Source organism: Muntiacus reevesi, chromosome 8 (assembly GCF_963930625.1).
Source record: "Muntiacus reevesi chromosome 8, mMunRee1.1, whole genome shotgun sequence".
In the NCBI taxonomy this organism is placed as follows: domain Eukaryota; kingdom Metazoa; phylum Chordata; class Mammalia; order Artiodactyla; family Cervidae; genus Muntiacus; species Muntiacus reevesi.
The window spans coordinates 58,602,655-58,620,683 of record NC_089256.1 but is presented as its reverse complement, the minus strand read 5'-3'; the positions used below and the strand labels follow the sequence as shown (position 1 = coordinate 58,620,683).

The 18,029-nt window shown below is 39.5% G+C and overlaps 1 protein-coding gene across 3 annotated transcripts; it reads left to right on the top strand.

Annotated features, from left to right (window-relative positions):
* Positions 1–3,619: 3,619 nt before the first annotated feature.
* On the top strand, positions 3,620–18,024 carry FETUB (fetuin B). 3 transcript variants are annotated; one of them, XM_065943574.1, is made up of 7 exons: positions 3,620–3,847; positions 4,181–4,291; positions 5,638–5,725; positions 7,909–8,078; positions 8,784–8,885; positions 15,324–15,413; positions 17,650–18,024. In XM_065943574.1, the coding sequence occupies exons 1-7, from the start codon at positions 3,620–3,622 to the stop codon at positions 18,022–18,024; spliced, it is 1,164 nt and encodes a 387-aa protein (XP_065799646.1). The 3 variants fall into 3 exon arrangements, with proteins under 3 accessions (XP_065799646.1, XP_065799647.1, XP_065799648.1); XM_065943575.1 differs by lacking the exon at positions 4,181–4,291; XM_065943576.1 differs by lacking the exons at positions 4,181–4,291; positions 5,638–5,725 and having other exon boundaries at positions 3,620–3,854.
* Positions 18,025–18,029: the final 5 nt, after the last annotated feature.

Here is an 18,029-nt window from a genome sequence, read left to right as displayed (position 1 = left end):
TTCAGTAACTGGTTTTGCCACTAATCCATTTATGAGTTTTGTTTAGGTTATTGTTCAGCCACTCAGTTGTGTCTGACTCTTTGCAACTTCATGAACTGTAGCACTCCAGGCTTCTCCTTCTAAACCTCAGTTTTCTCATCTCAGAAATTTGATGGTTAGAATCACTAAATTACCACTCAGGGTACTTTTCTGCGAGTCTGTATGCTACCACCAGGTGGTCTACAATGTCCCCCAAGTGCACGGCAATCAATGAAGAAAAAGCTATTTTCCACTTAATATTTTTTTTTCTTTTTTAATTAAAAAAATTGTCTATTTATTTTATTTGGCTGCCTCGGGTCGCAGTTGTGTCATGTGGGATCTTTGGATGAGGCACTCAGACTCTCCAGTAATGCTCAGTCTCAGCTGTTGTGTCTTAGTTGTTCCATGGTATGTGGAACCTTAGCTCCCAGACCAGGGATGGAACCCAGGCCCCCGGCCCTGCAAGGCGAATTCCTAACCACTGGACCATGAGGGAAGTCCGTTCATTCAACTTTTAAATAAAAATCTAAATTTTATCACAGTAACTAACTACAGTAGTCCTTACTAGTAACACAAGCCATTATATTTTAGTGTGAAATTGAAGTTTCAAGTAAACAGAGGTAAGAGTAAATGTTTCATGGAGGGGCATTTCTTTCAATCCAGCTGGAATACTTTCAGTAAAAAAGTCTTCACACCTCTATCCAGTTTCTCATCAAAAAACCTCACAGATAGCTATTCATATTTGCCAGTACAGCAATTCCAAAGTTTATTATTAATAATAAGTATCATAAAAATCTCTCCTATAGTTAAGTTAGTGTAGGAAATTGCAATATGAATAGGTTTCCTCACCTCAAAGCTTCAGAGAGCCTTTAATGTGCTCATGTGTATTGAGACTCTGTAAACTGTGCAGTTATGGAGGCGGCAGTTCTTAAACGTATTTGAGCACAGAACGCTGAGAATAAGGAGGGGTGGGAGAGGGTGGGTAAATGTGGAAGGGGGCTAGGCAGAGAGAGGGGTGAGGAATGCCTCTCATGGACTAGGGTTCTATGGAATACCTTCTGTGATAGCCTAGTCTAGAAGCTTCCCCTCTCTCACGACGAACTGTCTGTAAGGTGTGTATGTGCTTTTCAAATAGAAATTTCCAATCAGTAGTAACTTCTAAGTAGAACCCCAAAAGAAGTTAAAAGAGAAAAGTAAGGGTCCAAACTAGTGTATTCCTGTATTCCAGACCACCTTCCCATCATTGATTTTGTTGTCCAGTTGCTCAGTCGTGTCTAATTTTTGTGACCCCATGGACTGCAGCACACTAGGCTTCCCTGTTCTTCACTATCTCCTGCAATTTGCCCAAACCCATGTCCATTGAGTCAGTGATGCCGTTCAACCATCTCATCCTCTGTTGTCCCCTTCTCCCCTTGCCCTCAAGCTTTCTCAACATCAGGGCCTTTTCCAAAGAGTCGGCTCTTTGCATCAAGTGGCCAAAGTATTTATCTCTTAACAATAATATTAGATTTTAATCTCTGAACAAGTTTGCTTCCACACAGCTCCAAAGAAAAAACGTGTGGAATTGGAGTATCATTTGAGAACTATTGACCTGTCATTCACTTTTTTGATGTGAATGAAGTCTTCATTTTAAAAAAACCTAAATGAGGCTAAATAGAACACTTAAAAATTATTTATTTTTAATTGAAATATAGTTGATTTACACTGTTTTATTAGTTTCCAATATACAACTAAGTGATTGAGTTAAACATATGTATAGATTCTTTTTCATATCCTTTTCCATTATGGTTTATTACAAGATATTCAATATAGTTCCCTGTGCTATATAGTAGGACCTTGTTTATCTCTTTTATATATAGTATCTGCTAATCGGAAAGTCCTAATTTATCCCTCCCCCACCCCTTTTCCCTTTTGGTAACTCTAAGTTTGTTTTCTGCACCTGTGGTATGTTTCTGTTTTGTGAAAATGTTCATTTGTGTCATATTTTAAATTCCACATATAAGTAATGTCATATGATATCTGTCTGGCCTACTTTACCTGGTAGCTAATCTCTAAATCCATGCATGTTGCTTCAAATGGGATTATTTTATCCTTTTTCTTGTCTGAATAATATTCCTTTATGGGCTTCCCAGCTGATGCTAGTGGTAAAGAATTCACCTGCCAATGCAGGAGATGTAAAAGAAACATCCCTGGGTTGGTAAGATCCCCTGGAGGAGGAAATGACACCCCATTCTCTTGCCTGGAGAATCCCATGGACAGAGGAGCCTGAAAGACTACAGTCCATGGGGTCTCAAAGAATCAGACACAACTGAGCGTCTGAGCACAATATTCCATTATAAACACATATATACATATGTGCAAAAGTGTTAGTTGCTCAGTTGTGTCTGACTCTTTGAAACCACATGGACTGTAGACTGCCAGGCTTCCCTATCCATGGGATTCTCCAGGCAAGAATACTGGAGTGGGTAGCCATTCCCTTCTCCAGGGGGTCTTCCTGAACCAGGTATGGAACCTGGGTCTCCTGCATTGCAGGCAGATTCTTTACTATCTGAGTCACTAGGGAAGTTTATATATATATATCATATATATGTGATCTTTATCCATTCATCTGTCAGTAGATACTTACATTGCTTCCATGTCTTGGCTATTGTAAATAGTACTACTATGAACATTTGGGTGCATGTATCTTTTCAAATTAAGAGTTTTCTCTGGATATATGCCTAGGAGAAGGGTTGCTGAGGCATATGACAATTCTATTTTTAATATTTTAAGGAACCTCAATACTGTTCTCCATAGTGGCTGCACCAGTTTACATTCCCACCAGCAGTGGAGGAGGGTTTCCTTTTTTCCACATCCTATCAGCATTTATTATTTATAAACTTTTTAATGATGGCCACTCTGACCACTGTGAGGTGGTATCTCACTATGATTTTGATTTGTATTTCTCTAACAATTAGCAATGTTGAGTATCTTTTCATGTGCCTGTTGGCCATGAAACAGAACCCTTTCTAGCCAGATTCCAAAATGCTTTAGGAATCTCACCAGAGATTCATGTATATGATATGGACTTAAAGTCCTTTTCCTGATATAACAAGAATGATGAACCCGGGTTGTGGGGTATGAAGTCACTGAGCACCCTTACCACTGATTCCGGGCTCCAAACCTGAAATAAAGGTGAGTGTGGCCAGGACATTGACTGGAGGCAAGGTGTTAGGGATAATGAGAGAGAAGGTGATAGTCTGCCTATTCTGACTCAGCTCCAGCCCTGAACAGAAATGAGAATTCAATAATGATCTCCTAGGATCCTTGACCCAAGTGTTTGTATTGATTTGTTAGGTAACAGGAGACTTCAATCTGTTTACATGTACACGTGAATATGAGATTACTCTGGGGTCAAAGGTTATAGATAGTGGCAAATCCCATCCAAAGTACTGACTCAGCAAAATCTACATTTGGCATTCCAGAGATAAAATAGGACACTGTGCTTCATATCCGGATCACTGGTGTAGATTGCGATTATAAAACTGCTCAAGTTGGCCTCAAGATCCTATAAACAGCCTCATTCCTGCAGCTCCGCACACTCACCCCTTCTCACTATAGGATGAGTGTGCTCCTACTCCTGGCGCTCTGCACCCTGGCCACGGGCTGCGGGGCTTCATATCCGCCCCAGCCAGACATCAACCCCTCACATCTCCTCTCCCTTGACTGCAACAGCTCCTATGTGCTGGATATCGCAAGTGACATTCTGCAGGACATCAACAGGGACCGACAGGACGGTTACGTGCTGAGCCTTAACCGAGTGAGAGATGCCCGTGAAGACAGACAGCGGGTAAGCGGTGTTCCCCGCTGGGGCAGGTGTTTGGACAAGCTGGGGAGGCTGGCCAGGGCGTGGGAACCCAGGGACACCTGTTGGCTGGTGCCTTCCGAGTCAGAAACCCTGCTGAGTACACGCTGCTCTCCTCTGCGAGGGTGCTACTGCCTCTCAGTAGTATTAGAAACAAGAGCTAATGGTATCCACTCTGAAACTTGTGTCCCATCATTTATAGGGATTCTTCACAAACACCAGATCCTTTGACTTCGCCATCAAACAGAGAGTTTCTTGGCTGGTCATTAGAGGTTTCCGCTTCATGTGGGTTGTGCATTTCTCGTCCCCCTTGCACAGGCTGGTCTGGGGTCTCTGCTCTATTTCACACTGGACGTGTTAGAGACTGGCTGCCATGTGCTTAGTAGGACTCCATGGAAGGACTGTGGGGTGAGGTTCTTCCATCAATCGGTGAGTACTTTCCCCAGGAACTTGAGGGGGGGAATCTAGGTGTTCTATGTCTACAGGATGAAGATTATTCAACATATGCCATCTTTAAATGTCCCTCTTTATAATCTCTGGGGCAGGGTGCCTATGTGGTTATTTCAATTTGACAGAAAAAAGAGTCTAATCAGAGGGGGTTTCTGATGCTCTCACTGGGGCCATGACCCCAGAATTGAAATGTTGCCCCCAAACTGTTTTCTGCCTCCAAGACCTCCCCGTAGGCTCTGAGCTAGGCTTAAATTGAGGGGCAAAGATCTGAGGTATAGTGCTCTGGATGTATGTTTAAGGAAAACTGTAGAAGCAATGGCAGGGGAACTTTGAAATTTGTTTTAGTTTTATTTTGTTTTCAATAACAATTATGTGAGATTTGAGGCTGAGGAGAGGGAGGGCTGTGGTATGGGTGCTCTCAGAGGTGCTTTGGGAGGATTTCACAGCATTACAGAAACTAAAGGGAGTCAGAATTTATCCTTTTAAAGATGACCATTGAAGAGGCTTGAAAAGAGCATCATAAGTTTTCATTTGGTTTTCAGTTATCCTGAGATTATTTTCATTAATTTATATGAAACTTTGTAAGTGATATAAGTGTGATATAAGTATCTAGAAGTGAAGTGTTTGGTAAAGACGTCTTTTTCTAGTCATTTAACCAAACTTGTCAAACTGCACCTACCTGGTTTGGGAAAACAAAACAGTCTGTATACCCTATGTTTGTTAGGCACTAGCTTAATAGACAAAATATATTTGTGTATCACTAGCTGCTATAGCACATACACCAGAAAGGATATATCAATTGCAAAATGATAGAACTTCGTTTCCCATTCATGTAAAGTTTAAAATAGAAATCCTTGATGAGGAAGGGGCTTTCCTCCAGGAGTGATTTGGAGACTGGATGCTTCCATGTTGTGGCCCCCAAGACTCTGTAGACTTCACCTTGTGGCTTCTGTGGTCACCATGCTCATCTGCGTCAAGCAGTGGAAAGGGAAAGAGCATGGAGGGCAGATAGCGTGTGGGAGGGCTTTACAGGCTAGACCTAAAAGTGGTTATACATCCCTTCTGCTCACTTGGCTGTTGTTAGAGCTTATCTACACACAATCACATCTAAGCAGGAAGGAGGCTGGGAAGAAGTCAAGCTGTGTCTCAGATGAGGGTTAAATTGTTTAATGATCAGCTGGCAGTTTACTCCACCCCAAAACTACGAAAATTGATCTTGAGTTTCTTGTTCCTTAAAAATGAAATGTCCAGTTTCATTTCAGAGGTATTTTTTTTAAAGTCTTAGTTCATTCCACTGTGTCATGAAGTGCATTTGTTGGTTCTAGGTTTATGGCCAATGCAAAGCAATATTTTACATTAATAAGGAAAAAAGAATTTTCTATTTACCTGCATATAATTGTACTCTTCGCCCAGGTAAGAGATCACTTTCATTTTTTTCATTTTAATAACAGGTGAAAAAAGAGCTTTTAAGTCTACTATGCTGTAGTGTATAGGGTTTCTTCCATCCTCACTTCTTATTCATCCCAAAGCTAGCTTTTTGTATACCCAGCACTTGCACTGCTCCTCTTCCCACAATTAATCTTTCTAAATAACCTGCAATAGCTCTACATTGTGTCCTATATCAAATCCTAAATTTTCAGTCTGATGTAAATGGCACAATCTCCATGACAGGTCCCCAGGTTTCCTTTCTAGCTATCTGTGCCTTATTTCACTGACTGTACCAATTCTGCACTCCATTTAACCAGATGACTCACTATTTTCTGAACATACATCACATTCTCCAATCTCTGCATCTAGTTTGTGCTTCTCCCTCTGCTGAGGATACCCTTCACGGATAACCTCTGCCCTTGGAACTCCTAAGCATTCTTTAAAGATCATTGCCAAGGATGCTTCTTCTATCATGTTCTCTCTTCAAGAAAACAAAACAGAACAGAAACAAACAAGAAACAGTGCTTTCCTGTTCTACAGCCCTGTACAACTTTACCCCAACCATTCATGGAGCACAGACCATGCGCTGCCTGGATTTGGGGTCCTCTGTCTTATATCTTGTAGAGCATTTTAGCCCTTCTTCCTCTCTGCTACAACTCTTCCCCCAGTTCCTAGCAAGTGGGTGTGTGTATGTGTGTGAGGGTTCAGTCGTGTCAGACTCAGCGACCCCATGGACTATAACTTGCCAGGATCCTCTGTCCATGGAATTTTCCAGGCAAGAGTACTGAAGCGGGTTACCATTTCCTCCTCCACCTATCAAGTATAAGGAGTCTATAATATCATTGAATAAATTAACAAATACATATATTCATTCTGGGTCCTGAAAAGTAAGCATCCACAGCATGGGAAAATAGGATGGCTACTTATCAAACTATTAAGTGCATGTGACTCCCTTGAGGGATCTCATTCAAGTGCAGATTCTGATTCCTGTAGATCTGGGGTGGAACCTGAGATTCTGCATTTCTAACAAGGTCTAGGTGATAACAATACGATTGGTTCCTTTGAAGAACAAGGCAACAGAACTAAACCTTCCTGGTTGTGAAGATGAGACTCACCTAAAATAAATTCGAGGACAACAACTAATAAAACAGATCAAGTCTGAAATGGAAGTCCTAGGTACCAGAGTTATGGGAGGTTAGGCAATGACCTGGGAGTGACAAGCCGTGGATGTCACTCCCCCACAATATGCCCAGATGCATCTAAATAAAACCACAGTTGATCAAAGCAATGTGTTTGCTTTGTTAGAACAACTGCTAGACAAGCTTCCTAGTGTGATTTTTACACTAGTTATGCCACCCCCAGCCCCTCCCAGTCAAGACATTCTAGCTGTATCATTAGTGTGATTAACCTATTCAGTCATACAGTGATTGGATCAACTTCTGTTTTCCAGCTCACGTACATTGTCTAACCAAAGAGGGTGTGTTTCCACCTTCCGTATGTCATTAACTCACTCATTCGTTCAGCAGGCACTTACTAAGCACCATCCATGTGTCAGACATTATTTTAGGTGCTGGTGACTGAAAAGTAAATAGAACATGACAGTAATGAAATCCCAACTCAATTCTCTTTATAGAGGCAGTGATGGGGGAAAATGTTTCTATACCAAAATAAGTTGACACTTGCACAACATGTGTTTGAACTATCAGGGTCCACTCATACATGGATTTTTTTTTTCTCATGAAATACATACTATAATACTGCACTATACTTGGTTGATTGAATCTGTGGGTACAGAACCATGGATACAGAGGGCTCAAAACAAAGTTAAACTGGGATGTTTGACTATGTGGAGGGTCAGCACCCCAACCCTCATGTTATTCAAGGGTCAACTGTACTATGTTATGTGTTTTTAAACTAAATTTCTAGGGTAAAAAGATTTGCATAATGTGAAAAACAATATTGCCTTGTTTCTTTTTAAATTGTGAAAGTAATACATGCTCCTTGCAGAAAGCTAAATTTCTAAATAATGCTTTTCCACTCCATCCTTGACAGTACTGAGTGTTATCTTTTCTCCTTTTGATCTCCACCTCAGTTGTGATCATGTGATTTACAGAATTATACATAATTAAGGAGTTTTATTTTAAACTTGTTCTCTTTGGCACTTACAGTTTCTCGAAGAGTGGTTTCCATGACGTGCCCTGACTGCCCCAGCACCAGTCCCTATGATTTGTCAAACCCCAGGTTCATGGAAACTGCTACTGAGTCTCTTGCAAAACACAACAGTAATAGCCCCTCAAAGCAGTATTCTCTTGTCAAAATCACCAAGACTTTTAGTCAGGTGAGTCTGAAATGTCAGCTACAACAAGATGTCTCATAATTCTTGCCATGGTTATCAAGGTACTCCCTTTGATTAGAACCTAAGAGTCTTTTCCTCATTTCCTACCTTGGTAACCTTGATGCACATTCAACTGTGTCTAGTTTCTGAGTTGGTCTGTGGGATTTCCACTAGAATTGTGTGATTTGATTTCATTTCATTGCCCTGAAGGCAAGAAGGGAAAGGGACTCATGGTCTCCATGGGTTATTCTACTTAGGTTCACTGTTTATTACCACAGTCCCACACCTAGTTGACCACAGACCACTTAGCAAGTCAACTTCTGTGTTTTAAATACAGGAGTGCATGTTGAGTTTTATGGGTTAGAGGAAATGTTCATTTGTGTCTGGATTGTGTTGGTATCTATCAAATGGAGAAAAGTTAATTTAAAAACAAATTTACTTGGGGAAAAATAAGATCACCCAAGGGAAGATTTTTGAGCCCATTTAAATCCTTAAGAAGGGAAGAAATGTATGGAAAAAGTTACATTCTTGAAATAAAATCATAATACAAGGTTTGGTCAGGATGGGGATTTCAGGGACAAAAAGCAGCCTTTGTTGACAGTGACTCTGGGGATGCGTGGTTTCTGTAAATCTAATGTTGTCAAAGCCGAGTCATGGCACCACTTGGGAAGGTTTGACTTTTATTTCTCACCTCTTGTTTCATACTAGTGGGTGTTTGGCCCTGCCTACTTTGTGGAATATTTGATCAAAGAATCACCATGCAACAAGTCACAGGGTAGCAGCTGTGCACTGGAGTCCCCTGACACTGTGGTGAGTACTGCTGAATGCTTTCATAACTCATGATTTGTGCTCACAGATCATCTATGTGTATTCATAATGTGTAAAATTACACATGAAGTGTTGTAATGCACAAAACACTTTCATTCACCTTAAGGAGCAACTGGTTAGTTAAAGATGGCCCAGATGCAATAACATTTGATCATAAATGCAGTTTTTATCAGCAACGTGGTGCCTTGGCAAGAAATAATCACAGGAGGCTATAAAATATAGACAAATCTCTCAGTGGTTGGTAGTGGCCCTACTTTTATCTGAACAAAACCAGTTACATTTGGAATACATCATGATATTCCATTCCTTGGACCACTCTTTATTAAGAAGGACGAAATCAAACAGGACTTATTTCAAAGAAAACAGCCAACATGGCGAAGGTGCCACCTTGAAACCATCTGAGGCATACCTGGTAGGAATGTCAATTGGCACAGTGGATTATAGCACAATTAGGCAAAATGCAAGCTGTTTCCCCCCATTATTCACTTAGCTATAATAAAAGTTTTATTAAGATATAATTCACATACCATAAAATTCACCCTTTTAAGGGGTACAATTCAGTACTTTTTAGTCTATTCAAAGAGTTGAATCATCATCACTACTATCTAATTTTAGAATATTTTCATCAATCTTCAAAGAAATCCCATGTCCATTAACGGTCATTCCCCTTACATCATTCAGAGGATCTCAGTTCCCCAACCAAGGGTTGACCCAGGCCCATGGCAGTGAAAGCACTGAGTCCTCACTACTGGACTTCCAGGGAATTCCCTATGTATAAGTTATTATGTATACATATGTTTTCATTTCTTTTGGGTATACACCTTGGAGTGGGATTGCTGGGTCACATGAGAATTATAGGCTTCCCTGGGGGCTCAGATGGTAAAGAATCTGTCTGCAAATCAGGAGACCCCTGTTTGGTCCCTGGGTCTCGAAGATCCCTTGGAGAAGGGAATGGTTACCCACTCCAGTATTCTTGCCTGGAGAATTCCTTGGACAGAGGAGCCTGGAGGGCTACAGTCCACAGGGTTGCAAAGGGTCAGACATGACTAAGCAACTAAGCACACACGCATGAGAATTCTATGTTTAACCTTTTGACTAACAGCAAACTTTCCCAAAGTGACTACACCAATTTTACAATCCCATCAGCAGTATGTGAGGGTTTCAATTTCTCTATGTTTTTGTGAATGCCTATTATTATCTGGGCTTCCCAGGTGGTGCTTGTGGTAAAGAACCCACCTGCCAATGCAGGAGATGTAAGAGAAGTGGATTTGCTCCTTGGGTCAGGAAGATCCCCTGGAGGAGGGTATGGTAACCCACTCCAGTAATCTTGCCTGGAGAATCTCATGGAGGGAGGAGCCTGGAGGGCTACAGTCCATAGGGTTGCAAAGAGTCAGACATGACTAAAATGACTTAACATGCATGCATGCATTACTATTATCTGTCTTTCTTATTATAGATATCTTACTGTGTATGAAATAGTCTCTCATTTTGGTTATATTTGAATTTCCCTAATGGCTAACGATATTGAGTATCTTTTAATATGCTTTTGGGCCATTTTTATGTATTCTTTGGAGACACATCTATTCAAATCCTCTGTCATTTAAAAATTGGATTATTTGTCTTTTTATTGTTGAATTGTAAGAATTCTTTACCTACTCTGGATATGATTCCTTTATCAGATATATGACTTTCAAATATATTCTCCCATTATCTGATTTTTCTATTCATTTCTATTCTTAATGATGTTCTTTGAAGTACAAATTTTTTAATTTTAATGAAATCCTGTTTTTTTTCTTTTGTCGAATGTGCTTTCTGTATCATATCTAAGAATCCATTGCCTAATCTAAGATCACTAAGATTTACTCCTATGTAATCCTCTAAGAGCTTTATAGTTTTGGCTTTAGGTCTCTGACCCATTTTTGAGTTAATTTTTGTATATGGTATGAGGTAGGAGGTTCAACTTCATTCATCCACTTGTGAATATCCAGTTGTCCCTGCACTATTTGTTGAAAGACTATTACTATTGTTTCCTCTGTTTAATTGTATTGATATACATTCTAAAGACCTATTGACTATTAATGTAAGGGCTTATTTTTGTACCCTCTATTTTATTCCATTGATCTGCATATCTGTTCTTATACCAGTACCACACTATCTCCAGTACTGTAGTTTTGTAGTAAATTTTGAATTGGGAAGTGTGAGCCCTCCTATTTTGTATTCTTAGTCAATATTGCTTTGAGTATTCTGAATCCCTTGCATTTTCATAATATGTCAACTTCAGAATCAGCTTGTCAGTTTCTATCTTTAAAAAGCAGGAAATTTGATAGGGATTTCACTGACTCTCTAGACCAAATGTAGAAAGTACTATCCTCTTAAAAATACCAATTTTTCCAGTCCATGAATATGGGAAGTCTTTCCATCTGTTTAGGGTGGAAATATAATTTCTTTAAACAATAGTTTGTAGTCTTCACTTTTTTTGCATAGCTAAGTATTTTATTCTCTTTGATGCTGATATAATGTATTTGACTTTTCCATTTTATTTTGGATTATTCATTGCAAATATATAGAAATAGAGTTGGTTTTTATATTTTCACCTTGTATCTTGTAATCTTGCTGAACTCGTTTATTATTTCTAATAGTTTTCTAGTAGAGTCTTTAGGATTTTCTGTATACAAGATCATGTCTTCTACAAAGAGATATAGTTTTACTTCTTCCATTCCAATCTGAATGACTTTTAATTCTTACCTAACTTTCCTGACTAGAACTTCCAATACAATGTTAAATAGAGATGGGAAGAGCAGATGACCTTATCTTATTCCTGATTTTAGGAGGAAAGCATTCAGCATTTCATTATTGAATATGATGGTAACTGTAGGCTTTTTATAGCTGCTTTTTATCAAGTTGAGAAAGTTCCCTTCTAGTCCTAGTTTTGTTGAATGTTTTTATTGAAAAACAGTGCTAGCATTTGCCAAATGCTTTTTCTGTGTTAGTGAGATAATCATGTTTTTTTCCTCCTTTAATCTATTAGCGTTGTATACACCACTGATTTTTGTATGTTAAGACAACCTTGTGCTTTGGGGATAAGTCACAGTTGATCATGATATTTAATCCCTCTATATGTTTCTGAACTCAGCTTGCCAGTGACTTTTTTTTTTAAGATTTTAAATCCACATTTATAAGAGACATTGGCCTGTAGTTACTCTGTCTTGTCTCTGCCTGATCTTCATGTAAGTGTAACGTTGGCTTCATAAAATGAGTTGGGAAATTCTCCCTCTTCTATTTTATCTTGGAAGAATTTGTGAAAGAGTGGTGTTCATTCTTCTTTAAATATTTGGTAGCATTCACCAGTGAAGCCATCTGGGCCTGGGCTTTTCTTTGTGGGAAGTTTATTTGATTAATAATTCAATTTCTCTACTTGCTATATACCTATTCAGATTTTATATTTCTTCTTGAGCAAGTTTTGGTAGTTCATATCTTCCTAGGAATTTATCCATTTCATCTAACTTATCTAATTAGACAGCATACAACTGTTCACAGTACCTCATTTTTATTTCTGAAATATTAGAGGTGTTGTACCCTATTTAATTTCAATTTTAGTGGTTTGAGTCTTTTTTTTTTAATCTATCTAAAACTTTGTCAATTTTATTAATTTTTTCCAAAAAAATCAATTTTCAGTCTCATTTTTTTTCTTTTACTTTTTTAGTATCTAGTTTTTATATTTCCTCTCTATCTTTATTATAACCTTCTTTTTGCTTGCTTTGGGCTTAGTTTACTCGTCTTTTTTTCTGGCTTTTTAAAGTAGAAACTTATGTTATTGATTTACAGTTATTATTTTCTTTTAACATAAGCATTTACATCTATAAATTTCCTTCTAAGCTATGATTGAATCGATTCTCACAAGTTACTCATGTCATTTTTGTTCCCATCCATCTCAAAATATTTTCTAATTTTCCTTGTGATTATTCTTTAACCAAATGGCTATTTAGGAGAGTTATTTAATTTCTTCATATTTGTGAAAATTCCAATTTCCTTCTGTTATTCATGTCTAATTCCATCTCATTGTGGTTGGAGAATGTACTCTGTGTGATCTCAATTCTTTTTCATTTATTGAAACTTGTTTTATGGTTTAACCCAAGGTATATCCTAGAGAATTTCCATGTACACTTGAGAAGAATGTAGTCTGCTGTTGTTAGGTAAAACAGTCTGTAGTTGTCTGTTAGGTTTAGTTTGTTTATAGTGTTGTTCAAGACTTCTGTTTCTTTATTGATGTTCTGCATACTTGTTTTATTCATTATTGAAAGTGAGGTTTCCAACTATTATTGTTGAATTACCTATGGCTTCCTTGAATTCGGTCAGGTTTTGCTTATGTACTTTGGGGATCTGTTATGAAGGGCACATATATTTATAGTTGTGTCTTTCCAATAAATTGAGCCTTATATCATAATAAAATATTTTTCCTTGTCTCTAGTAACAATTTTTGTCTTAAAGTCAATTTTGTCTAATGTTTGCATAGTCATTCTCAACTCTTTTCAGTTACTGCTTTTGTCCATCTTTTAACTTTCAGCCTGTTTGTGTCTGAATCTGAACCATGTCTCTCTAAAGCCTTTTATAGGCACCTCTCTGGTGGTCCAGTGGCTAAGACTCTGCTCTCGATGCAGAGGGCTGGGGTTTGACTCCTGGTCAGGGAACTATATCTCACATGCTGCAACCAAGACCCTATGAAGCCAAATAAGTAAATGTTTATTTTTTTAAAAAGACTTTTATAACCAGTCAATTGAATATTAGGGAATAATTGGGAAAACATCTTCATCATCTTCTGCGGAATCTCCCTGTCTCACTTTTCAATACCATCTTGGGCAGATCACATAGTTTTCAAGTCATTTTCAGTAATAAGAATGATTTCACTTAGATTACTAAGATTCATTTTCAGGTATTAAAAAATTCCTTTTAGTCAATTCTAAATCAAAACTTCTATCTCATATCCAATTCAAAGTGTTTTCCTCTCTGAGGCTTAAGCCTGACCCAGAGCTTAGGACCTGCTGTGAAGAAGGAGTCAAGGCCTGTCCTCTCATTCTTTTTACCCCTCCTGTAATCTTTTATTTAACTGTGGCTCTTCTGAGTTTCAGGAAGAATAAGACAGGATTAGAGAAAAGAGTCCACAGTCTTTTCACATTACTGGACCTGTAGTTGTAGTTTTCTCTTGGTTTACATTGGCCCTCTGTTTACACTTGAAAAAGTACATGCTCAATGACTCTAAAATTTATCTTCTAAGAATTTACCCTAAGGATATGTGAAAATGTTTAAACATAAAAAATTAGACTCAATCCACTGTTTTACAAAAGAACTTGTTAAATAACACAGAGGAATATTAGGCAGCCATTATAAAGAAAATCATAGAAAACTATTCAGTGTCATGAAAAGGATTTTCATTATATATTGTTAAATGACAAAAGAGAGTTATAAAATATTATGTGCTGTATAATTCTATTTTTCTAGAAGAAAAAGTGTGTATTCATTGGGGAAAATGTCAGAAGAAATGAAATCAAATCACTGTAGGAAACAGGTACCTTTCATGCAATTACAGGTCTTTTCATTTTTTTCTTGTTTATCCTATTCTAAATAGCTACTACATTTATAATAAGAAAATAAACATTTTATTTTTAAATAAAGCTTAAGGAGTTGAGAGTAGTATTGTCTGAGAAGCAAAAACTCAGGGGAAACCTGCATAAATGGGCTGCTGCATGAGAGATGAAAGCAAGTTTTCTAGCTGACGCAAGGATAGAGTGTGGCCAAGAGACAGATCCGGATTTCTGTGTCTGTCCTATAGACAGATTTCTGCTCAATACAAAGAATTTTCTAATGGAATTTTTCCTCAAGAAATCCTGAGTTTCTCTCATTGGAGGTAACTTAGCCTAGTTTGGGTGACTAATTGGCAGGGATGATCTAAAGAATTGGCTCGGGCTCAGTCCTCAGGTGTGTTTGACTCTTTGTCACCCATGGGCTGTAGCCTGCCAGGCTCCTCTGTCCATAGATTATCCCAGCAAGAGTATTGAAGTGGGTTGCCACTTCTTCCTCCAAAAGAATTGGAGACTTGTGGTTCAGTCTGTAAAGAATCTGCCTGCAATGACGGAGACAGGGATTCAATCCCTGCTCCGGGAAGATAGTATGGAGAAGGAAATTGCAACCCACTTCAGTATTCTTGCCTGGAATATCCCACGGACCAAGGAGCCTGAGAGGCTACAGTCCACGGGGTCACAAGAGTCGGACATGACTTAGTGACTACAGCACTATCACCACTACCTATTACATGGTAGGAGCATAAAAGTGTTGGTTGGCTGTGTGTCTATGTAAGCAAAAATGAAGTTGATTCCACCTATGATCATATGTGCACATATAACACTGTATTTTTTTTTTCTTTAGCCTGTTGGTATTTGCGAAGGTTCTATGAGTCAGTCACCAAATAGTCCGGGCAAGCTTATCTCCGTAAAATGCAACTTCTTTAATTCACAGGTATTTTTTAGTCAAATTGTTTGTCTTTCTGTGAATATAAGAGCGGGTGACCTATATTTAATTGCTTCTACCATACATTCTCCTTTTATTTTCTTAATTCCATGATTACCACTTTATTCAGGATGCCCTAAGGCCACATCCACAAGGTAGCTGATTGAAGAACTCCTACACTTTTTTTTAGTTACAGCATGTTCCCTACAGCATAAGTAAGACCCATTTAGCTTGAATGGCTCAGCCCTCTGTGACATTAAATTCAGTGTCCCAAAGAGTCTTATCCTGAACCATAGGTAGAAGTTGTTTCCATGGAGACACTGAATCCCTTTTCACAAGTATTTATTAAGCACATACCATGAGGCAACCTGGTATAAATGAGAGGTGGCTCAGACAGGCCACCTGGGTTCCAATCCTGTCCTGCCTCTGGCAAACTGTGTGGACGTGGACAAGTTCCTACCTCGCTGGGTCCTGGATGCCTCCTCTGTAGAATGGGATTGCAGCACCTACCTTCTTCAGATCCCCATGAGACATAGGTCAGAGGATCTGATTGAAGGGAACTGCTCTGGGCCTGGCATAGAATATGCAATCAGTAAAGGTGGCTTCCAGCTGGTTTTAAAAAAGGCAAAGGAACCAGAGATCAAATGCCAATATCTACTGGATCACTGAAAAAGCAAGAGAGTTCCAGAAAAACATCTATTTCTGCTTTATTGACTATGCCAAACACTTTGACTGCATGGATCACAATAAACTGTGGAAAATTCTAAAAGAGATGGGAATACCAGACCACCTGATCTGCCTCTTGAGAAACCTGTGTACAGGTCAGGAAGCAACAGTTAGAACTGGACATGGAACAACAGGCTGGTTCCAAATAGGAAAAGGAGTACATCAAGGCTGTATACTGTCACCCTACTTATTTAACTTATATGCAGAGTACCTCATGAGAAACGCTGGACTGGAAGAAGCACAAGCTGGAATCAAGATTGCAGGGAGAAATATCAATAACCTCAGATATGCAGATGACACCACCCTTATGGCAGAAAGTGAAGAGGAACTAAAAAACCTCTTGATGAAAGTGAAAGGGGAGAGTGAAAAATTTGGCTTAAAGCTTAACATTCAGAAAACTAAGATCATGGCATCTGATCTCATCACCTCATGGGAAATAGATGGGGAGACAGTGGAAACAGTGTCAGACTTTATTTTTTGAGGCTCCAAAATCACTGCAGATGGTGATTGCAGCCATGAAATTAAAAGACACTTACTCCTTGGAAGGAAAGTGATGACCAACCTAGATAGCATATTAAAAAGCAGAGACATTACTTTGCCAACAAAGGTTCGTCTGGTCAAGGCTATTGTTTTTCTAGTGGTCATGTGTGGATGTGAGAGTTGGACTGTGAAGAAAACTGAAAGCCAAAAAATTGATGCTTTTGAACTATGGTGTTGGAGAAGACTCTTGAGAATCCCTTGGACTGCAAGGAGATCCAACCAGTCCATCCTGAAGGAGATCAGTCTTGGGTGTTCATTGGAAGAACTGAGGCTGAAGCTGAAACTCCAATACTTTGGCCACCTCATGTGAAGAGTTGACTCATTGGAAAAGACCCTGATGCTGGGAGGGATTGGGGGTAGGAGGAGAAGGGGACGACAGAGGATGAGATGGCTGGATGGCATCACTGACTCGATGGACATGAGTTTGAGTAAACTCTGGGAGTTTGTGATGGACAGGGAGACCTGGCATGCTGCGATTCAAGGGGCCGCAAAGAGTCGGACACAACTGAGTGACTGAACTGAACTGAATTGAAAGGTGGCTTCTGCTGCCACTACTAGGAGTGGGGAGGCAGCTTATTAGGGACTTTGAACAAGCCATCTTACCTCTCTGGATAATTGTTCAGCTCTGAAATTTGTGAGGCTTACCGTCCAGTTTCCAAAGGTTTTGGTTTCCCCTAGCCCTTATCTGTTCTGATTTTTAACCTTTTATTTATTTATTTAACTTTTTTTTTTGCCACATGGCTTGTGGAATCTTAGTTCCCCAACCAGAAATTCAACCCTGGCCCATGGCAAGTGAAAGCCCAGAGTCTTAACCTCTAGATGTCAGGGAATTCCCTTTATCCCTTTAATCAGAAGCCCACCTAGCTAATCCCCTTTTGAGAATTCCATCAGAAAGGCACCAAACAGCGTAATCTAGTACCAGGCATAGCAGGGACTTTCTTGGAGGACATTGCCTTATTTGAAAGCATTTTCTTTTCAGGCTCCCACCCCTAGAGGTGAAAACGTTGCTGTAAACCAGAGACCTGCAAACCCCACCGAGGCAGAAGAGCCCCAGCAGCAAAACACAGCTCCCACCAACTCACCCACCAAAGCTGTGCTCAAAGGGTCTGTCCAGTTCCTTCCTGACTGGGGTAAGAAGCTTGAAGATTCCCAGGAGAAGGAACCTGTTGAGACTGTCCCTGTGCAGCTGGATCTAACCACCAATCCCCAAGGAGAACCCCTGGATCTCTCCTTCCTCTTCCTGGAGCCCATGAAGGAGAAGCTGGTTGTCCTGCCTTTCCCCTCAAAAGGATGGCGCTCTGCTGAGTGCCCAGGACCAGCTCAGAAGGATGACCCTCGTCTCCTCCCACCATGAGAACC

Excerpts from the sequence above, each read along its gene's own strand:
- FETUB (XM_065943574.1), top strand. The coding sequence starts at position 3,620 with ATGAGTGTGCTCCTACTCCTGGCGCTCTGCACCCTGGCCACGGGCTGC. Across the intron at positions 5,726-7,908 it reads TAATTGTACTCTTCGCCCAG|TTTCTCGAAGAGTGGTTTCC; the intron begins GTAAGAGATCAC and ends TGGCACTTACAG. Across the intron at positions 8,886-15,323 it reads TGGAGTCCCCTGACACTGTG|CCTGTTGGTATTTGCGAAGG; the intron begins GTGAGTACTGCT and ends TTTTTTCTTTAG.